The following is a 23769-nucleotide window of genomic DNA, read 5'->3' as shown; positions in this document are numbered from 1 at the left end:
TCCTATCACTTATCGTTTATCTATGGTTCTTTCTGCTTATCTACTTTGGTTCTAATGTTTACTGTGCCCGGGATAAAATAGTAGATAGATTTTTTGGACACCCTTGCGCACATTGGAATGTTTGCTTTACGTCACCACTGCAACGATGATAGTTGGTTGAATATTAACAGAACAAATAAAGGGTACCCCAAGAAGTGATGAAATGTCAGAACAACATTTCTCCTCGTTGGATGGAAAAAAAATTGCCATGGAATGTTCCATTATCTTATCTCGACACAACAACAATTTTCGTTATTTTACGTTACGTAAACGTTTGATTTGAAATAAAACCCCCCAAATGTAGTGCACGTCTCTTTTTGTACAACTCTCACACGCTCATGTTGATCTCGATCATCGAAGAGTGTTAGTTATGTTAGTTTATTCTAAGGTTGTGTAAAAAAATTCCCTAATGTGTTAGTTAGTTCCTTTTGTCTCCTTATGGTTGCTTGGCTTAAAAGTTTTTTTTTTCGTCTATGATTACCGCTCTCTGTTTGTGTGTTTATGTTCGCCCATTTGGTTGTCATCTTTTTTTTGTTGTCGAGTGAGCAATACTTCTCACTTTATTTCATTTATATCTTTACACAATGTTTCCTTCCAGAAGGAGCATAACTTCGCTATTCTACTTTCGTTTACGTGCGCCACCTTATACTTTCCACACTTCCCTTTCTCTTCCTGTTTGCGAACGGATCATTCAACGTAAACCAAACGAGGTTATGCTCCGAAACCTTATAATTATGGTTACTCGCAGTTAGTGGTAGTTTACCAAATCCTTTTGTAGCGTGTGTCATTTCACTTCGCTGCTTCCGATGGCTTGTGGCTCGCGGGGTGATCGGTCTCCTTCCCAGAGTGCATTTGTTTATTTTTTATTTAGATAATCTTCTTCTCCCCGCTGCACCACCTACCGCTCAGCGTGATCCAGAGCAGCTAGCCGCCGGGAACATTGTTCACGAGATGGTTAGTCGATGGCTGTCAGTCAAAGAGTTCCATCAACCACGGATCTAATACTGCATTGTTAATCGTGGAAAGAAGGAAAATAGAAGATAAACACAAAAAACGTAACTCAATAGGCGGGTATTAGGGTGAGTAACAAAACTTGATGGATAGAAAGCAACCAAGAGGTAGGAAGAAACAAAATACAATAATTAAAATAGAAGCGAAGTGGACTGCAGAAACCAACAAGTTGAAAAGTGGGATAGAAAACAAAATTATACACATTCTAATGGTACGAGTACCGCCATGAAATCGTTCCTAGCCTTCCAAGATGCTCGTGGCTGCATTTGGTGTGTGATTTAACAACTGCTTGATGTGTGTTTGAACTGTCTCCGCGCTGTTTGCAACTTTACACCTGGGAAACCATGTGTGGAAAGGATGCATGCCATACATCAACCACGTGTATTGTAAAGGTTTGATCGGAGCATTGCGGAACGGGATCTGCACAAACATGGGACAGCGACGGAGGGCGAGTAATGTTTGTTAAACATGTCATTTTACACTGATACGATGCTGTGTGTCGCACAAATTTACTCCAATGAAATCTACTTTTCCTGCTTGCGGTGATTGCTAGTGTTTTCGGCTTCCTCTCCCTTTCTTGCACTGGTCAATATTATGTTCTTGTTAATTTTGTTTTGATGCCTAGTTGGTCCGGGCAGAACTGAAACCCTTCCTGTTTTACTTTTCTCAATAACTCAACTTAATACCTGTCCTACGAACACCAACCAACGCAACCCTTCAACAGAGGATTTTCTAAACGGTCCGAGAGGGTAGCTGAACCCTTTGCCCTTGCAGGTTCGACCTGGAGCCGGATACACTCTACTGTTCGCTCGCGTCTACTCGAATCTGCATTCCTTTGGATGCTTTTTCTGGTACGGCTCCTGAGGCGCAAAGAGGAACCACAGGAATAATCGAGAACAGTGTGGTCGGGGGCGGTAAACAAAAGTGCGGAGAGGGAGGGAGGCCGTAAATGAAGCCCGATTTAAGAAACAAATTACACGTAACGAAACGGAAAGAACAGAACAACAACGAGCGTAGGGAAAAGAGAAGAAGAGAGAAAGAGAAAAAAGAGAGAAAGAGAAGATAAATGATAGACAATGACGGGAACGATACGTCACGGTGTGGACTGGACCGGATTTCCGGGTCGGGTCGTGCGACATGATGGTTGTAATCTGTCACCGTTTTGTTTCCCCTCCCGTCTTCAGCGTGAATAAGGTTGTAGGGGAATGGGATGGTTCGCTTACCCGCTCCTCGACGGCCACCTTCCGGCTCTTCCAGACGAACTCGCACACCGCGATGACGCACGCAACTCCCATGCCGCCCATCAGGACGACAAACACGCCGCCAACGTTCGCCAACCCCAGCTCGTTCGCCGTCGAGCTCGACTTCGATGTGTCATCCTGCGGAAGGGCAAGCGGGACGAGAGAAGATGACAATTAAACACATGCACCCACAGGCGGGCGATGGAGGGGTGCGGACGGGGAGAAGACGAACACGTACCCTACAGGATCCGCCGCCTCGCTTTTCCTTCCACCAGCGAGTTTTCAGTATGTGCAGCTTGCCCTCCTCCTGCAGCTTCAGCACCGCGCCACTGATCGCCGTCCGGAAAGGTGAATCTGAGGGGACGAGAGTGAAGGGAAGTGAATCAAACGATGTCCATTTCCTTTGCTTAGGCGATTTTCTGGATCGATTTAATTTTCTCGAACAGTTGGATCGACATTTATCAAGAACTAGTTTGATTGATTTACTTGTTGACTGATAGTGTTCATTAAACAGGTATATCTAACACATAATTATATGAGTAAACGTAACAATTATAAGCGAAAACGTAAACAATTGAGGGCATCACGAGATACTGACGTGTCTTGTCAATTTTCTCGACGAGCTTTGCCAAAAATCTTGTGCCAAAAGTAAACAATAGTTGAAACTAAATGAAATTCTAATAGTTAACGACGCGGACTGAAGGGTTCAGCGTTCTATTGATCCTGATAATGGAATGTTTCAATAAGGAGAGGGAACATTTCAAAAGCATAGGGGATAAATTCAATCGGTAGAGAGAACATTACAGTCAACTAGGGGAATATGTCAAATAATAAAGGGAAATGTGCATACCAAACAAGGAGATTTGCAACAGTTTAGAAGAGCAAGTTGTCAATCTCACAAAAGTCCTCGTTTGTTGCAATTTATTTGTTTACTTTGTTCCGCGTCGGTATCAACAACGTTTGCGCAAGAAAAGTGAATTAATTACTGTGTATTTTTATATCGTCTATTATTTCGATTTAAATTGATAAATTTGATTTTTACATCAACTTGTTTACAGTATATTTTTTTATTTTTACGTTAAACGTAAAGAACCTCGCTTTAAATTTTATCTATCGACGTGGCATTTCATGTTTACCGCAACAAATATATACCAAACAAATATAATACGTTGTTTGACAGAACCATAACAACTCGAAATGAAAAAGATTTTTTTCGTATTTTAGTTGAAAACAACTTTCTTGGATGAAATCAACGCTTTTTAAAACTTTTAATATCGGTTGGAACCACATTTACTGACAAAAAACGTTTTGTTTGTAAAGTAAGAAGTTTGCTAACCTAACCGATTGCAAAGTTCCCCGTTGGGTTGGCACGATTCCCTTTGCTATTTGTTACATTCCCCTGTATGATTGCAAAGTTCTCCGAAGCGTCAGTAGATATTCCTTGTATATATGAAACTTCCCCTCTAACACTTGAAACATTCCATTATATGATTGGAAGCCCAGTATTTAGTAGTATTAGAGGGTGAAGAAGGGTGGAACGCACACCACGAGCCGCGCTGCAGTGTTGGGTTAAGTATGCTCATTAGGATTAGAAAGAAGAGAGATTTAGGTGAGTAGGTGGTGTGTTTTAAAGTGGTGTTGTAAAGCAGGGTGACAGGAGGACCAGAAAGTGTCGGCCAATTCCAAAAAGGTACACCAGGGAAAAAATCTAACTGTGTATTTGCTATGAATTGTGATCAAACGAGCTCGAAACTGATTAGCAATATCTATATTCCTTGGTAGCTCTACTAAATACCTTCCACTCACAAACAGAAAGGCGGAAACTTGCCCTGAAAACAGTGTATTCCGTTGTATTTTGACAGGTCGTGTCGACGAAGCTGACTGGTCGCGTCGTTATCTCGTAATGGCCCTCAATAATTACATTAAGTTCACCCGTCCTCAAGAGAAACATGAGTTATATTATTCGTTGGGGTTAAGGTCAGATATGTGGAAATCGATATTGAATATTCAGTGACGTTCAGAATGGTCGACACCGTTTGTTACTTACTCGGTGGCATCGCGATGCCGTAGCCCTTCGAGTCGAGCATGCCGCCCACCTGCGTCAGCTCGCAGTTGCGCTCGATGACGTACTCGATCGAGGTCGACTCCATGAGGAACGCGTAGCTGCCCTTGCCCTTGACCACGCGCTCGACGCCCTCGATGTTGCTGGCGGTGAACACCGACGGTCTAGCCGACTCCATGAAGCCCCACATGCGCTGATAGGTGGTGAAGTTGGAGTCCTGCGGGTAGAAGGAGTACAAGGAGAAGAGAGTAGAGTTGGTGAACTGAAGGGATGGTCAGTACCGGAGCGAGGTGCTTACCCGGAAGAAGGCGGCCGTGCTGCCTCCGCGCAGCGCTCCGTACTTGATCTTTGTCTGCTTCGCCAGATCCTCCGCCGACTCGATCGGCGAGTCCATCCGCTCGACCGTGAGGAACGCGGCCAGGTTGGCGGTGTAGGAGGAGATCATGATGAGCGTGAAGAACCACCACATGCCGGCGACCATGCGCGTCGAGACGGCCCTTCGTACGAGCACGTTTTGGTAGTGGTATTAGAATAGAAGCGGAACACGTATTAGTTCATCGAACGACCCTTTTTTCGAACGGGAACGCCGAAGACACGAACGCAACGCGGCCGAAGATGCTCACTAACGTCCCAACTACCTCCAGAGTGTACAGAAAGCCTCCATTACGGGCTCTCGGCAAAACATCACAACAAGCAACGCACAACGAGCGAACGACATCAACGAAAAGCGCCATGCAAGTGGCAAATGAAGCGAACAAAACCGATAACAGCAGGTGGCAGAAAGCGTTACAGGGGGGGAAAAGGTTGATAGAGGTGACTGGGGTAATATGCACCCCGCATCTGCTTTGATTTCTTATGAAAAAATCCTGTAAGAGTGAACTACATTATGGCTACCCTGTGAGTTTGATAGCTCTTCATCGACAGAAACACGAAATTAAAACAAAACAAGAACATCATCAGTACAAACATGTTCTGATGTAGTTTTGTACCACCCGCTAGGCGGAGGAATGAACAGTGTACTTTTCAACGATAGTACAAATCGTTGTGTTTGTACATGACGTGCAAAGGTCTGTTAATTAAAACACAGAGCCTCAAACCGCAAATAATCGCAAGAAACAAATAAATTAACTCGTATTTCAATTGAAAATGTGTTGCAAACAAACTTAAACGAAATCAAATCATTTGAAAAAAAAATGAGGACCAACAAAAGCATTGATTCCTTCAATTTGATTTACTTCTGATCCAAATACAGAACATTGTTTTCCTTTTCGATTGATAAAACTTTATTAGTTGAGGAGTGAATTGTACCTCTATTTTATGTTGTTTCTAGTCTCACTGTAATGGTGATTTATTTCTTTGTTTTTGTTGCCTACTGCCCCTGTTTAGCTGTATATTTTAGCCCAGCACAAGTGAATTTAAAATTTGTATCTAAAAGTTGTGATTTTTTAAGCAAACGCAGACAGTTTTCTAGAAGTAAATATTAGAGCTTTAAGGGATCAAATAAATTGATAAAACTCACAAAAAACACAATAGTTTTCTGAAAGGGGTGCATATTACCCCAGGCACTCCTACATGGTTCAACATGACTGCATTGCATCCGCTTTGTTCGTAAGAGTGACTAGTGTTTGGGAAGCGATGGTTTTTTGGTTTCAAAAGTAGTAGCACTCATCCCTTTCAAGTAAAAACAGTATGAACTATGGTTTTGTACGAGCGAAAAGTGTTTCAAGGTAGAGACACTATCGGACGGGCACACTTCCTACAAAAGCTGCAATGTTCAGCATTGGAAGTGAACATATGTTTTTACAAACTAACTTTTAATCTACCTGTGAAAAACCAGGTACTTGTGTGCTGAAAAATGGAAAGTAAAAAAGCCCATAGAAGAAAGGTCGGGAAGTGGCAAAATGGTTGTTAAATATTGTCTACCAGCAAACACTCCGTTTCCACAGTTGCTTTACTACGGTTTCGTACCCCGTCCCGGTGCTTTGTCTATGCTGTTCAGTGTTGCGTAACATTTTCACTAATCAATGCACTTCAATGTTTTTCCGCAGCCAGCGTAAAACATCGCTGCTGAAAGTCGGAACATTCGAAAATGATGACTTCCCCCATCAACTCTGATCTACGAATTTTCTTTTTTTTTTGCAAAGCACACCCAACACTAACACGCTGCACATTTTTTCCCTTGCTGAGAGGGCCCTGCAGAACTCTGTTCTGTTGTTAACGCTTGCCTCGCACTTTTCCACTTTCGTATCCGTTTTCCACCGTTTCGCTGGCGGAAAACATGATGTGTGTTGTGCACATAAGCGAATTTTCACTTGGGTATTTGTGAGCCTGCGAGGGCATTCTGCAATCGAACAGCATTTCATTTCCATTGAGCCATTGCTAAACGACTTGCATGCTTTTGCATGCCCGATTGGATTCGCAATGAGAGAACGGGTGAGTGAGAGGCCGTTGCATGAAGCAACACAATAGAGGAAAAACAGAACATACTAAAAAAAGAAAAAAAAAAACAGAAACCAGAGTTGCAGATACTGTCTACACATACGAAAGGTCGTTATACAACTCCAGAGGGGCGACGAGCAGGGGAATCGAACTTTTTCAGTCGACCATTTCTATTTCTACTCAACAATATTTTGACTCTATTTTTCCCATCATTGTTCCATCCTTCACTCTGGAGGCCTTGATTTTGGAGGCTTTAGTATTCTTTATAGCTTTGGGCATTCGACACGATCCTTCTAAAGTTTTAACATGACTTATTCCGTTTGCTCCGGTATGTTCCTGCCGTTGTATCATTTTTGTTGCCGACTGTCCATTAGTTCGAACAAGTTTTTATCCCATTTATTGGTCCAATTGCAACTAAACCCTTTCGTAATCATAAAACTAACTCTTGGCAAGCTTTGTCTTAGTTTTCAAAAACTTTTGGATTCATATATTTTATGCACAAAACTTATCAATAAAGGTTGTTCAATTTGTTACCACGTTGACTTCCAAGCGTAGCACACTTTCTAGGTACAATATTACATGATAATTTTTTTATTAAAAACTTACTAAACCCACAGTTTAGGAAAACCGTTATCGAAAGAAAAGGCTGATGAGAACTGGTACTGTCAAAATTATGTAAAACGGGTAATGTGGTAGTTAATTTGTGAAATTTTTTAATACCTTGCTAAGTGATTATGATGTCACTATTACATGTTTCAACTAAAATTCCAAATATTTAGGATGCTTTCAAATAATCTTTCGTCCATGAATCAAAAATGATTTCTTAGAAAGACTATTGTTTTTGTTTGTTTTGGCAAAACGTCTGTCATTAAATGGGAAAACCACTTTTTCATCGGAAGGTAGGAAAGAAAGACGAATTTAACGCTCTTCAGTAAGTTTTGAACCGTTTCATACTTGGAAAAACGGATTATCTCGTTGTGGTTTAGTTTAATTTTGCTTATCCAGTGATGTGCGTACTGAGTTAGAATGAATGAGTGAGTCAGATCGTACTATTGAATGGATTGATTTAAATCCTCTCGGAAAATGTTTGTAACTCTTCTCCAGCTTGAATCCTTTACAGGGACACGAGTCACAAGAGTGATTAACAATGTTGAATCCGAGCAATTAATTGAACCCGAATCATGGATACAAATCTCAAACAGGGATGTGAATCCCGATATAGTAAGTAAAATAAAACTAATGTCAAATTTACAATTTGGCAATGGTTCCGTTTGGAAAGAACGTGAGCCCACTTTATTTTCTCTCTGTCATGATTATATGTGCTGTCCTCTATTGGCAAATTTAGTTGATATTTTGAACTCGTTATTTGTTTTTGCTTAAACATTTAACAAACTAATATTAGTATATTAATGACGACTTTGCAAAGAAAAGTGTAAAAGTTTTCATTTACTTATTTGTTTAAGAATGCCTTGTGTTTATCACACTGTTTATGAATAACTGGTTGAGGTTTCATTCGCTTTTTGGGGTTCGATTCCTTGTTATGGATTCTTATCCTTGTGGTGACTGGTAACTTTTTCACACGACTTTGTTTCGACTAATAACTTATTATGTGCGTTTCAACTCACTGAAGAGTAACTCAAAGATGCGAATCATCGTGAGTGATGTTCAGAATGTTTCAATACTCTAGAATAATAATTATCTTCAGAACTGATGTTTGCCACCACTGCCCCTCTTTGCCATGAAACAGGAAACAATCCTGACCAGCGCTCGCATGCCCGAACGTTGGAGCGTTAGTTTTTTTGAACCCGCAGCTCCCGCTCCGAGTGCATGTGTCGGATGCAGCTACACCCCCGCAGGGGCGTTTGAAGTCGATCGTCGATGCGGCATGCCGTACAATCGTGTGTGGGAGCCGGGGAATGTTCCGCTCACGGCACTTCGGACGCTATTGCAAAACACATGCATCCCTCTAATCGATTCCATCGCATGTCGCATCCGGGTCAGGAGGCGGAGCACGGGCTGGCCGGGCGGGTGGGTGGGTAAACGGGCATGCAATATTGCCATAACGAGGCATTGCAACGATTCACCGCTTCGACCGTTGGGAAGGAAGTCAAGCGGATGTCAGCTGGCGCACAAGGTCGATATCCGGCCATTCCCGCACTGGTTCGCCTGTTTTTTTTTTATGCTGGCCCGTAATGCAATTGGCCGGGGCTGTAAGAACAAATTGGGTTTGCTGCAGGCCCAACCTCGGCCGGCCCGCATCCCGGAAGTCCGGAAGACGCTGGCCTTTTATCACGGGGAAATCGTTAATCTAATTTGCATTTGTAAATGGAAACGTCTGGAGCGGGGCTTGGACTCGATTTGATAGAAAAGCTTCGGTACGCTCCGAGTTCGGTGAATAGTAATAGTTTTGCATGGAATAAACTGATTATGAATTATGCAAGCAGAGAATCGAGCTCCAACCGTGCTGTATCATAAAATCAGGTCAAATTGAGCAAACTGGACGTTACGGTCGCACAGTTATAAACTTCATATTGTGTGGCCAATGCTAGACCTTTATCAAATTGCTTCTAATATTTGATCTGCATTGAAAACATGACTTCATCGGTTTTATTGTGTTAAAACTTCTCCTGTTCAATTCTTTATTTTTAAAAGCAAACATGCAATATACTTTTATACTTTTATACAACTGCTTTAACACGTTTACTGATACGTCACTCAAAGGTGGGTGAGAGCAGCAATTAGTTCTAAAACGTTGTTGGCTCATTAATGAATGAAAATACAACATAAAAACTAAAGTAATATTAAAAACAGGTTCTTTGGGAAGTTATAACCTAATTTGATCAAAAAAGATTGTATTAAAAAAAGTGCTTAGACCGCTTGGCAGTCAACGTGTTGAAAACCAACCGTATTTTGCATTTGCGATTTCAATGATAAGTTTTACCAATCAGTAAAAGTCTTCTTGTTGTATCAACAACCTTTCTAGTTCTCAAAGTTAGTAAAACGGAACGGTTTTTCCACATTTTTAGATTAATGTTCTTGACCGATGAAGGTTTTGAAAGTTTTGCTTTGCGTTGAGCTACAAATCCGCAAAAACTCAATTCAAATTAAAATGTTAAACGTTTACTGTAAAAGAAATAGTTAAAATTAATTGAAGTGAAATGTATTTGATTTTGCTTCAATACCGAATTCCAAAACTTGTATAAATTACTCGAAGTTCAGCAACTAAAACCACAGCTTTGAATAACAGCTACAAATAGTAAAAGAAAATGACAAAAATGCTAGTGGACTGGCCAAGTAGAACAAACTTGGAGTGGTACATATCGTGCCTTCTGTTGTACCAAAAATAGTTTCTCCTAACAATCCAGTGTAGTACCACTAACACACTTACACATACACACACACATACACACTGAAGAATTTTAACTAAAGACGCAACTGACCGGCCCGGAATGGTTGGAAATGTGTGTGGGTTTTTTCCAATTCTCGAGTGGCTGGAAAACTTTTCAAATTTCCCTTTCCCGAAAACCGGGCAGGAGGTAAAAATCGAATTTCTCAAAGGAGTGCTTGGGGCCGCAAAAATCGCAAAATTGGATCGGCTTCCCGGGTCGTGGAACGAATGTGATCGTTGGAATTAATTTCTATTTCGCTACGAGTTTTGTACATTTCCTCTTGTGCCCGAGAGCTGGTTGGTCGTCTCACTGTTGACTCCTTATTTTGCACATTCCGATGAATCCCGTCAGCCGGAAAAGTTTGCGCTGGGTATCATCCGACCGCAAAGCGCAAGGAAGAATCTCTCCAGTTGGAAGGAAAAGGAAAGAACTCGGTTGAGCACGGTCTTAAGTAAAGTCAACAAAGCGTCCTGGAACGCTTACTGCATCGGAATTTGTGAGAGCCCAAAACTCAGGGTGGGCTAGAGGGTGAGTTTGAAGATAAAATGGCGGTAGAGTGCAACAGAGAAAATGCTGAAACTCGTCGTCGCGAAATATCTGTGCGTACGGTTTGTGGAGTGGACGTCATGTTTTTTCCACTTCTTTTCCACGCGGGGCTGGGGGGCAAAAGGAGTGAAAAGCAGGCGCTGAAGGCTCGAACAATGACAAGCCGATTGACGGGTGTGCGCTGGCGACGACGCCGACAACATGCGATAGCAAACGAGGGCCTGAACCCGCCGGACTCAGGTGCCATTGTCGGGGCGAGTTTTCGAGGAAACGATGAATTTTAATAAACCCTTAACGCGATCCATCGCCACGCCGCTTTTCCGGGGGGCTTGAAACCGAGTCCCGGGAAAAATTAGTTTACTCTTTGTCGGCGCCACGCTCTTTTCTTCCCATTTCCCAGTTCGGTTCCGTGAAGGTTTCGTAATTTCTTCATCATTGCGCTCGGAATTGTGCGCAACTTTGGCGAATGTCCCTCCAGCTCCAGGGTGGCGGGAAAACGCACCCTAGACGCCATCGTCCCTCGCTGCCATTGTCGTCAAAATCGACAAAGAGACGGAAAGAAAATCGAAAATGGCCAAAACGTCTTACCTCATAGTCGAAAGGCTCGTTCGAGAAAGAAAATTCCACGAAAATACAAACGTGTAGCTGTGTGCATATGTGCGTGTGCAGGGGATGCTTTGTGAAGTGTTCACACTTGTTGTACAAAACGGGCCCCTCTATACAAACATACAACAAAAAACGTCAAGTGGATCCGGGTTCGATTCCGAAGTGGGAACGAATCAAAAGCAAACCTTCTACGAACGGGAAAGAAAAGAACAATGAGCGGAACAAAAACCTGCACATTGTGTGGAAGGCTTTCAAAGTCCTTAACGCCGCACTTTAGTTAAATAATGGCTACGTAACACTGGAATATGTGTCCGTTTGAAAAAAGTTGTACTTAAAAACTAAAACATGTTAATAACATTGAAAAAGCTTACAAAGTTAAATTAAAATTCGTAAAAAACTAAAAACTTAAATATGTTGTGTTTGGAGTCAAAAGTTCTAAAGAAGATTAACTAATGTGAAAGATCTTAATATAAATATAATAAAGATGTTTGGTTAGACTATAGAAGAAGTATAAATTAAATTCACGCTTTCGAAATCGATTGTTTTTACAGATTTCTGATGTAATATTATCGTCAGATATCGCAGCATCGTGGAGATCCCGATTACAGAGCCATTGCTGCCCTTTGCCCCTTTCACCAGCGCGCTGCCCGTCCGTTTCTTAAAAGCTAGGAAAGCCCGAGGCTATGAATAATAAATCAAACATCTCTCCCTCCTCGGAGGGGTTGACTTTTCTCATAACGTTGGCATAATTCGTTCGAATAGGCGGAAAAGAAAAACGTGACATCGGAGCGTCAATGCAGGTGAGCGACCATCGCATTCTCAGCTGCACAATATCTGTGTTACTATGACCTAAGGCATACTACGTTAGAAAAATGCCTCTTTTGCCATTTTCTTCATTTAGTCTCTTTATCTGCAATACATTATTCCCCAGTAACTTTAATTTCTCTTTTTCGTTCCGTAAGGCATTCCTTAGTGAAAAAACTTATAATTGTATATTTTAGTTTCTTTTATGGAGTTTTATGTACCACTTTTGAACCATTGTTTCTGAAACATTCCGCACATTTTGTTTGAGCACTACAGATGATGAAGCATTGTCTTATCACTGTTTTCTTAATAAAATCACCTCTATTTGACTTTTTTTTATCAATATTTTACTAATACAAACAAAACAATGACTTTTTTGTGTTGTTAAAACAAAATATTGTCTATAACCTCCCGTACTCTTGACGGAAAACAATAATTGTATGTTCCGATACTGGAGCGTTCACCAAAAGTAAGAATCATACACGATTCTAATAAAATCGAGGTACACTTTCCTTAATTGTAATTTAAAAACATAATAAAACCGAAAATCATATAAAAAATGAATGTTTACCAGAACTTCCTGGGTATTTTCCCAACAAAGATTTGTCAAAAAGAGTGAAAGCCTAACTTTTGTTTGAGCGTAAAAACATAACTCACCAGTAAATAGTTTAAAACCATATCAACTTTTGCCCACCCCTTCTTCAAGGAGCATCGCTAGGGGCTTCAACCAATAAACGGTGCTTTTAACCAATAAAACTCTTAATTTAATTTAACTGTCCGCTCCACTTTCATCTGCTCATTCTTTTTATCAAAAAATCGGAACGTAATTGGAAGCAACTTTTAAAAGACCATACTTTTCCAAGCAAAGTTGAAAATGGTTAAAGCTTCAGGCCTTAAAAAGAAGCTGTGTCCTCCTTACTTCAGGGTAGCATAAATCATTTATAAATATTCAGAAGGAAAATTTTATTTTTCTAGCCTCGTTTATTTGTACAAATATTACGTTTTTTTTTTGAAAATCATTTGTCGAGCGGATGGTGTTTGTTATTGTAAATTATAGTCTCTTTAGGGACAAAATGTGATTATAAAATAAAAGAAAACTTTGTTCCTGCTTCAACGGAGTGGTTCCAAAAATGACTGATGAAGAGAAATTACCTGCTTCAACCTGGCAGGGGTTTCGGTTGGACGCCAACACGAGGCAAGCGCACTTTATGCGTGCGGTTTTGCTAAACGGTTTATTACGGTTTTGCTAAACAGTCAAAGACCCGCTTTTAACTGTTTAGCGAGAACGAGGTCGTAGAAAAGGGCGCGCGTCACTAGAAGTTGGGAAAAAAAGGTGGAATCAAACCCCGTGCACCCTAAGATAGCGCAGCTGAATGGAGAAAAGATTCTGCCATCTTTGGAACGGAATGGCTGCCATGGGTACCGGTTGCCGCCTCCTGGGCAGGAAAATGGCGAACCGTTGGCCTTTGTTTCGCAACGGCCCGGTGTTCCCCGTCCCGTCGGGGGTTTGGAGAATCCATTTGCATAATTTAAACTTTGACCATACAACACGCGGCGATAGGATGCAGCTGAGGCAAGGGCTCGAGGTTTTGCTTCTCATCGCACCGAAGAAAAAGAGGACAGGCTGGGTCAAAAGGTGCTCGATGACGGTGCAAAATCACGCCCCTCAGCGGACGAGCTGGATGGGTTACGGTTGCGATTTTCTTCTTCCAAGAATCCTTCGGAACCGTACAGCCTGGCCAGAGCTCGGTGTGGCTATCAACAAGGCACTTTTTCCCGGTGCTACGACGTTTTTGCTGGAGCTGCTCGAAAGAACAGTCTGTAAATCCGGATGGGGTCGAGAGTGACGGTGTCAGGTTTCCTCGGATTTCCCCGGTGGTCAGATCGGAAAAGTTTCGTCATGCATCAAAGCTCATGCACCGGAGCTGAAAACACCCGATACCGCAAAACCCATCGGTTAACGTCTTCGGGTTGCAACAAAGTATCACTTTCTTCTGCCCGGTCAAAAGTTGAAGAACTGAACGAAGCGAGCAGGAAAAATACACATTCTGTGTATGAGGAGGCTCTAATAGAAGAGCACAGTGTGAGAAAAAAATATACAAGGACGCTCTTACCATCCACTCCACTGGTGAGCTTCAGGCTTGGTGGAGAAGCTTTTTAAAGTTCAAAACTGTTCAAAACAGGTTGTGCGAGAAATTACTAAAATAAATCAACTTAGATAGATATATTTGACATGTGAATATAAACAACCTATGAACCCCGTTAAAAAAGGAAGTTTGAATTGGATATGGATAAAATTATGGCTACCAAAAATGTATAAGAATCCTTCGGGTTGCTTTAAGATCCACACATTATCGCATTCAGGCTCACTCAGCTGAAGGAGCCCGAGACCGGAAACATGCTACAATGCAACACGATCCGGGGCCCGATCGGCAAGGACCTCCTCCACTGTCAAGCACTCTTCCGGTGGGTGTGCTTCGAATAAGTGTCTACTCGACGTAGAAGCACCCTTCCGAAGGGAAGCTGTGTTGTGTCTGCTGTTGCACGGACCCTTTTCCGCCATGTTGTTTTTTGTTTTGTTTTGTTTGGCCACCCCGTGCGGATGCCTGCACGTGTGCTGTCTGCAGCAGACGCATTAGCGATGGGTTAAGTATCACGTTTACATGCTCTGCGGAAGATAAAGGCGACAGCCGTTTGCAACAACGCACAGTGGGCATAAGGTGGGGTGAATGTTCGAAAATCGACATTCTAGGTAATAGTATTTTGTAATACGAAAATATTTCCAAAATAATATTCACAGTAATAACAAATGGAATATTGAAATCCTATGCTAAAAATTATTATCTTATCATCGCACACTTAAATAAAAATTAAGTGACGTTTTTCGAAAACCTCAAGGACAGCTCCACAGGATACTGGGCGTCTCCATTGCGAATTGTGTAAGTTTGACAGCTGCACAATGCACTAGTTGTCTTCATCGTGAATACAGACAGTTTGAGCATTCAACAAGGAGTAAACTATACAAGGAGTATTGTCTACATAGTGAATAAAGCGAGAATGATAACTGCACAAGGGTTCTCCATTGCGAATTGTGCCAGCTTGACAACTCCACAAGTCACTAGGCGTCTCCATTGTTAACAGTGTACAGGTGCAGGTAGATGACAGCAACTATCGTTCATCGGAAACTTTCATTCGTCTTCATTTCAGTTGACTGAAAGTTTCTAAACTCGTCGCACTTATACACGACTCACAACAAATTACCGCTAACTGTCAACCGGAAATCTTTAGCGGATAAACAAATTATGCAGAATTGTAAATGAGCGATATTATTTCATCTTGAAAATTAATAATAATACTCATTTAGCGTTTGAAGCTTTTTATTTCGTTTAACGGTAATTTTAAATGGTTTTATACTGATGACTCCTTCTAAAGCTGACAGTTGAGCAATTGTCAAACAAATTTCATTGCTGTGAAATACATTTCTAGCCTGCCTATGTTAAGTGAAATTTGAGTTGTGCAAATAAAAGGTTTTTTTATTTCGGTTTTGGACGAGTTAGGGTGGGTTTCACATGAGTGAAATGTGTGTTTGACAGTTGCTGTTAAGTTGCAATCGTTTTAAACCCCTTTAAGCTTGACAACTTCACAAGGTACTAGGCGTCTCCATTGCTAATAGTGTAAGTTTGACACATGCAAAATTTACTAGACGTCTCCATCGTGAATAGTGTAAGCTTGAAACCTCCACAGCGTACTAAGCGTCTCAATCGTGAATAGAGCAAACTTGAAAGCTCCACAAACTACCAGGCGTCTCCATTGTGGCAAGTGTAAGTTTGTCAACCGCACAAGGTACTAGGCGTCTCCATCGTGAATAGGTTAAGCTTGAAAATTCCACAACCCGTAGCCTTGTATCGACAATTAAACTGTCTTTTACTTTCCTGTGCACTATTTTCTGTTGCTTTCTGTGGAACAATGGCATATGATAGCAAAAGAAGATAATTGACATCACCGTTACGTGCTCGAGTTGCGTTCCCTCTGGTTTGCACAAAAGTAACGCTAGTGCATACTGTTCCCTGTTATAACAAAGAAACAAAACCTGACAATACCGGTTCCAATGAACCAAGACCTAAAATAATGATAAAATCTTCAATACCCTGAGTGTTCGCATCGCTGTGGTGGTGCAGAATAGTTTTTCCGAGCACAGCATCCATATTACGACCCTGCCCTTTATTTGCCATCTTTTTTTTTTTGTCCAGACCACGATCCAGGCGGTAACAACTTTGTTGCATATCCTAAGTGTACTTATATCGAACGACCCAGCGTTCTCGGTTTACTTTGTGTCGATTTTTGCTAAATTTTATTCCATCACCCCCACCATCCTGCCCCCCTCGGCACCACATCTCTACGCCTGCGGGTTTTCCTCAGAGCCGGCCGTATCTTAGCGAGCGCAATCGACAGACCGAACGGAGCTCCTTTGTTACATCGTCGAACCAAAGCCGGCCGACGGGCGGTTGACGTTCCAGATTGAGAGTTGTTGCTTATGAGCCATTCCACCGTACGCACACAACCGTGGTAACGCTTTAGTAACGCGCCATCGCCAATAAATCAACCCGAGCGTGTGGGTGGTGTTGTCTTCCGCCTTTTTTTCCTTTCCCCCTTGCTTGACAATATCCCGCTTGAAGACCTTCTTCGAGCTGCTTCCCGCAAGCGAGTTCCGGCGATATCTATATGTACAAGTACGTAGGTGTGAGTGTATGTATGTATGTAACCCTGGTCCTGTGCAGGGAAAATAACGTTAGTGTCAGGCAAAATTTACTGCTAATGGAGTGAATTCGAACAATGGCCGCTGGAGTGAGCGGAGTGCTCGAGTTTTCCCGGGTTGGGGTGGATTTTTTCCGCCCCTCCGGTGACTGTAGTTTGATGCACGCAAGTACTCTTCGGCGGAAACCGGGAACGGAAGCAGTTGTGGTGGTTTTGGAATTGATTTGTGGTCGTGGCTTCGCGAGAACTTCTCGGTTGGCGCGTTATCCTGCGCCCTTTCGATGTCCTTCCGAGTGATAGTAGATAAATCGATGGAAACGACCACTCATGTGTGCGTGTGTGTGTGTGTGTGTGTGTGGGGTGGTGTGGTCGCACCGAGCAACCGCGGGCCGCCCGACCAAATGCCAATTATGCTTATGCGGACGAACGGAACGGCTCGTTAAAGTGCTTACCAGTTGCGAAACCGGAATCGCTCGGATCATCGCTCGATCTGTCGTTCGGAATGGGCGTTTTCGCTTCGCACACATTCATCCTCCCCTCTCCCCACCGACTCTTAGTCTGGTGATAAATCCTACGAGCGTGTCGTAGCTCACAATACTCCCCGGCAAAGGCGAACTCCCATCAAACGCAGGCAACGGGGAGTGGAGTCTTCCAAATGCTCATGAATATTCAGCAAGCTCGCGCGGACGTGCGACGCAGACGATGTGGACTTTTCTTTTCCAATCCATCTTGTTGCTTTCTCGTATCAATTAAACCATCATCATCTTCCTCCCTCCTCAGCATAGGACAAAGCTTTGGAAATACCGGGAGTTGGTGGAAATTAAATCCCCAACGCATCGTCCCATGTAAAGACCGATTGAACAGTGAAATTGTGCAATTCCAGTTCCATTTTGACGGTATCAGTATAAGGTAGAGTTGAAATTTTCTATCAAGTACGCAAAATTCATCAACAATGTTTGTTCATTGATGATAGAAACGAATCAAAGTGTAAAGACGATCGCTTGATGAAGTGTAGCAAAGTCTAACAATTTACATGAAACCCCATGAAGGATGAACAAATTTCCTTTTGAAGTTTGATAAAAAGATGCAAGAAAGCCAAATTCTATCTCACAACAAATCATGTAAACATTTACAGCACAGCAGCTATAAACGTCAGCTATTTACACCAATATAATAGCGTACTTTTATTGATATAGACTGAGAGTCAACATAAATTTCCCAAATGGGGCCAGATTAACAAAAACCAAAAAAAAAAAAAAAACAGGGTCGGGCACCTGAAACGATAATTTATTCTTTTCAAAGTAATTTTAACCCCTTTTGAATGCAGTATTAACTTTCTAAATAGTAAAGTTACTCAAACAGTCAAATCGAATATGATAGAATATTTGAAATTTTATAGCTCAATGGTTACAAACATTTTCGTTGAGTTTTGGACTCTTTCTGCGTATAAACTTTGGTTCATTGTACCCTGTTCATTTGTGAAATTGTACTTGAAATTTACCCTCGACTCAAATTAAATTACAACATCTTAGTCTTACTGGTTTACTCTCAGTTGTTAAAATAATTCAGCTTCAAGAAGATGGACAAAAGTCTGCTGTTTGCTTTTATGTAGTAGTGTAATTAAACATTGTAATCTAGCTATTTTGGATGCAAAGTAAACGAGATATTGCCGTTGGATTTAGGTCACGATTCGCGAGACTAGGAAATTTGAGAGCAATCAATAATTGAAATATTATAGAGAGAAGTTTATCAAAAACTATACTAGGGAGTCGCCTGTTATTGAACATCTCGTTCAACAATTCGAAAAAAGTGCTACATTGTGAAAAAGCCCGATGAAAGTTAGGACGAGTTTTTCGTTTATAGTACTAAAATTTTCTTACTATAGTAAGTACAAAGATGTATACTTTGGAGAACGTAGTTTTTGTTTGGTTTTCGTAAAGCGTCGGTTTTATAAAATTAATTACCAAATTTTGTCAAAAACGGTTGTATTAAAACATTTGTGGTGTTGAGGAACATGTTGAGGAAAGATCTACGTTTATTGTCAATAACAGTATGGTAACAAGTCATTCCTGTTGTGTTCTCAAACGAATCACATTATAGTATTCAATAAACAGGTTTCCTTCTATCTTCGTCGAAGTTTGACAAGTCTTTAATAGAACATTATGTTAACAAATTCGTTGAAATATCTAAGACCACTTCTTCTGGATTCGTTAAACCACCAATCGAATTTGTTGTACAGTGAGGGTTCACCTCAATTAAGGTGTGTTTTAGATGTTGCTTCGCCTGAGCTGAAGCGCCTCTAAAGTAAGTAAGTAAGCATAAACAAGATATCAACAGTACAAATTGGGTGTGTGGTTTTTAAAACATGATTTCCAAGTCACGGCAGCATGCATGGAACAAAGAAGCGCTGACATCTTCCCAGACACACTTACACACGCACACAGATACAGAGATGGGAAATGAAAGGGCGGGCGGTGTGATGAGATGGCACACCAAGCTACACACGACAAGCGACAGAGTGAGAAAGAGTGAGAGAGAGAGAAAGAGCGAGAGAGGGTAACTAACACCCACATTAGGGGCTTTTGTTTTGGTGTGATCTAATTCTACACCAATCGCTATGGCGTGTCCCGCGTCCATGACTACGTACAAGTGTACAATAAGTTCCACATTGAGGATGAATGAGCGGGTAGGTGTCAGGTGCCTACCTTTAGAGATGGAAAGCAAGAAACAGAGGCAGGCGAAAGAGGGGAAAAGCGATGGTATGTATGAGTGGCAGTAGTTGGAACGCTTTCGCTACGGCAGTGTCCGGTGGGAGGGGGGGGGGGGGGGGAGGGGGCAAACGTAAGGAAGATTAAATTTAAAACCCACAAAAAAAAAACATAAGCACAGCCAGAAGACAACACAACGAGCAGCCGATCTTCATAGCGGAAAAAAAAAACAAAAGGTAAAATTACCAACAACGGAGCAGAGTGAAGAAGTACGGAACAGGAACGAACGAAAGTTGTCGAAAGAAAACGAAACAAACGGAACGAAACGGAAGAAAGAAAGGAAAAAATGCCTCGAGCATTAGCACTTACTTGGGAGCGATATCGCAACCCTGCTGCATGAGGGAACCGATCGTGAACCAGAGGGAGTTCAGCAGCGTGAAGCTGTTTTCCAGAAACAACGGCTCGCTGTTGCAGGGATGCGGATTTTCCCACTCGTACGGCGTGAAGCTGTGTGTGCGGTTGGATGGTTGGATGAAGGGTTGTGGGAAGGGTTTTGGGGAGCGGGCGGAAAGCAGGGAAATTCAATTGATTTCCCCGGGAAACGGGGGGAGGGAGAAAGGAACAATCCGACCAAACCGGGCGTTTGTGGAGCCGGGAAGTGCATGAGACGAAGGATGCGAAGAAAGGATAGCAGAATGATAATTGTGGGAGTTGGGCGCGGGGAAAAGAAGGTATGATTAAAGTTTGACGAGTTGATGGTGGTGGTGTGGGGGGTGAGGGGTAGAGGAAGATACGAAAAAACAGAAGCGAAATGAAGGAATATTGATTGTAGTAAACAAGTATGACGTTCGCCGTAACGTTCTCTTTTCCACGAGTGACACGCGGACTGCGCGTTGCTCAACATTCTTCTTCAACTCCTTTCTGCATCCTCTCCTTCTCCCCTCATTCTCTACCTGCTTGTTCGCCTTGCATGTAAATCATGTATTCTTTCAACGCGGGGTTACGTTGTCGAAACCGTTGTTGCCATTGAAGGCAAACTCAACCAAGCATTGCTGCCTCAGATTTTCTCCGTTTTCATATAAGAGCATTTTAACATTCGAGTTTAACTATAATTAGGTACAACGAAAGTGGGTTCCCAAGTAATATCTTAAGTGTCATCTTAAGAGTAAACAATCTTAAACCATTATAAAATCGTTTTAACACGTCGACTGTCATGGCTATAATTTTTTATAGACAGGTGTCATTAGTTCTAAAAAGTTTTAATCTTATAAATAAAGGAAAATGCAAATTAAAATCTTTAGTAATATTATTAAGTTAAGGGAAGTTAAGTCTTAGCTTGGCCTTTGAAAATCTACGGTATAATAAATGTTATAAACACCATTCATCAAAAAATGTGTGCAAAAAAGAACGATTGACAATCAACGTTTTAAGTGTAAGAGGGCCCATTCTACAAAACGCTGTCAAAACCATCCCTCGAAACCATTTCTACCATCAATAATGCAATTTGGAAGAACCCATCTTGAAACAAATATGAATTATTGTGTCGATAAAAATGGATTCCATTGGTTTGGGTTCTAAAGATCTTGCAATTCGTCGACTTCAGATCAAAATTTAAGATAAAAGAAACATTGTTAAAACCCCTATAAAACATCTAGCACTTTGTGCTACTTCTACTTAAGGCCTAAAGCCTTTTGGCAGCTCTGGGATGTCGACTAATAACTCTTACTGGATTGTCAGAACAAGAAAGACGATTGAATCCTTCATTTATTTGGCCACTTACATTTTACTTCTTAGTTTCATGATTGTAGTACAGTTTCTTATTGACATAAGTATTTTCTAGAGATTTTGGTATTTAGTCATCCATTGTTTTATTTGCTTCAGATGCGGAACATATTGTTTTATCCTCCAGAATCGATCTGACCGGTAATGAGTGTATCTGATAACGAGGGATCGATCAGCTGTTCTGTATCAAATACTTGCATAGGTTGGGTTTTCGCATTTATTTGTACAATTTTTAATGAAATTTCATTTCAAATATAAACAACATTTGGTTTTTCTTTACTTATTTTTGAACCCAAGACAAAAACAAACGGGCAACAAAATGACACTTCAATAACATTCTTAATGTTGTTCTTAAGATTACCCCACAAGATTTCGTTCACAGCCATTGTCGTTGACTGGTTTTAAGGGAATATTTAACGACGGACTACGTATTCCCAATAAAAAGATGGACTTAACGGTCGGTTTTATAACTAAAGGCTTAAAGGTTTAATATAAAACCAATTGGACTTGGTACATCCATGTTAAAACATTGGTAAATTTGTTTCAGTCTAGTAGGTATTGAAAATGTAACTGGGATTAATAGTTAAACACTACATTTTAAACCATTCAGCATGTAAACATTTGATAGTTACACGTTGACTGCCATTTTGTTGTAATTAAACTAAACACCGTACTAAAATAGCGTGGTATGCTGGCACAAAGCTGTTTTAGTCCAGTTATTTAGTTAAATCAGTTTTGTTAAAATAAAACCACGTTGCGAAAACATAGCAAATACTAGGCTTCCAAAAGGAAACATTTCAATAATCACTATATCCTACTACTACATAAGTCGGCTACTATAGTAGTGTAAAAGGCTGATGACAATTATTGCTGTCACCCGCAAAATTGGTAACCTGTCTGTCATTGTGTTAATACGCCTTGAAGGAAGCTGCTACTATTCATCCATCGATGTATGCTTTTAAAATTCAACCACTGCAGATGCAGCAAATGTTTACTACTTTTAAAGTGCAAAGTCCAGATTTAATATTCTACTTGTGTGTGCCGACGCGTTTCATCCTTTTTTCATCCACTAAGTTCCATTTCTCAAGCCGTCCGCTTGGGTCTACCGTCGCAGCCAAGCCATGGGATACGAAGAAACCGAGCGTTTTCCCGGGGTCCGCTGTGCTGTTGAGCTCGAGATGAAGAAATCGAGCCCGGACCCGGTGCCCCCCTCTCGTGGCCCGGCCTGTTCACCCCCTTGACGGCGTTGCGAGCCCGGTTTGTTGCCTGTTCGGCAGTCGCATTTCGAAACCATGAGCTCGGATTAAGATTTCACTTATCGCTTGTTCAATTTATTAAATTGAAATTTAATCCAACCGCTCGCTCGCTTACGTCCGCCTCGGGTTCGCCTTTGGTCCGGTTTTTCGCTTCCAACCGCTCAATCCTTAGTTGCCTAGGTTCGCGCTCGGTAAGGCACCAGTCTCTTAATCCGCCGTACGAAGGCTGTCGGTTTGTGTATGTGGGTGCTTTGCGCTGTCCTAGATCCACGTTACTCCACTTGCGAACGGCTGTGATTTTTATGGAATAAACAGTACGTCTGAGAAGCGAGGTTGTGTGTATGAATCAGCTAATGCTCTATGTAGTGGCAGCTTAGGGGCACCGCATTAATTGACTTTCAACCACTACCACCTACGCACATGGCAATCGAACTGCTGGTACCATCCAACAAGTAGTTGTTGTAGGTTAAACACACAACCGAAGCCAGACGAGCAACGACCTCGATGAGTGAAGTTGGAAAACTAGCACCGGTTTTGGTATCCGACTTTGTTTGACGAAAGTAAACCCGGAACGGAAAAGGTCCACATGAACATATTACTAGGTGTGTCAATAAGTTTTTAAAGCGGAAATGAAAATACAGCTTTTTTGGAGGTTATCATGTCTGTTGCTCAATATAGTCTCCCGGAAGATCAATGCACTTGATCCAAGTCTTCCAACTTTGTTTTGGAAATGGAAAATAATCTCATCGTTTGTTGGAAAATGCTTTCCAAGAATGAATTTGTTGAGGTGTGAAAACAGCCAGAAACCGGAAGGAGCTAAATCAGGCGAAAAGTGGATGTTGCAATAATTCGTAGGTTGCACTATCCATTTAACTGGTTCAGAAGGTTACAGAAATAGTCAAAATTGATTGCTTTACCAGATTGAAGATAATCTACCAACAAAATGTTGAATCCCAAAAAAAACTGACACCAAACACCAAACTTCTTGATCGATTTCTGAACACGAACTCGCTTCGGGCTCGAAGTGCCTGGTTCACGCCACTCCTTAGCCTCTTGTTTTGATTCAGGATCTTGATGGTGGATCCAAGTTTCATCCATAGTGTTAAATTGGCGTCAAAATCGCTTTTGTAC

The 23769-nt window shown here is 41.6% G+C and overlaps 1 protein-coding gene across 1 annotated transcript in view; it reads right to left on the bottom strand.

The window, feature by feature from the left end:
• Positions 1 to 923: 923 nt before the first annotated feature.
• The window catches only part of LOC131291302 (glutamate receptor ionotropic, kainate 2), a 52230-nt gene continuing 29384 nt past the window's right edge, over positions 924 to 23769 (bottom strand). Inside the window, exons 9-14 of the mRNA XM_058320500.1 lie at positions 19970 to 20107; positions 4652 to 4850; positions 4339 to 4570; positions 2530 to 2645; positions 2274 to 2429; positions 924 to 1043 (exon numbers count right to left, since the gene is read on the bottom strand). Of these exons, the coding sequence (XP_058176483.1) occupies positions 1038 to 1043; positions 2274 to 2429; positions 2530 to 2645; positions 4339 to 4570; positions 4652 to 4850; positions 19970 to 20107 (847 nt within the window). The 3' untranslated portion in view covers positions 924 to 1037. The remainder of the gene's footprint in view (positions 1044 to 2273; positions 2430 to 2529; positions 2646 to 4338; positions 4571 to 4651; positions 4851 to 19969; positions 20108 to 23769) is intronic.

Source organism: Anopheles ziemanni, chromosome X (genome assembly GCF_943734765.1).
Source record: "Anopheles ziemanni chromosome X, idAnoZiCoDA_A2_x.2, whole genome shotgun sequence".
Lineage (NCBI taxonomy): Eukaryota > Metazoa > Arthropoda > Insecta > Diptera > Culicidae > Anopheles > Anopheles ziemanni.
Note: the sequence above shows the minus strand (reverse complement) of the source record. Positions and strands in the feature narration are given on the sequence as shown.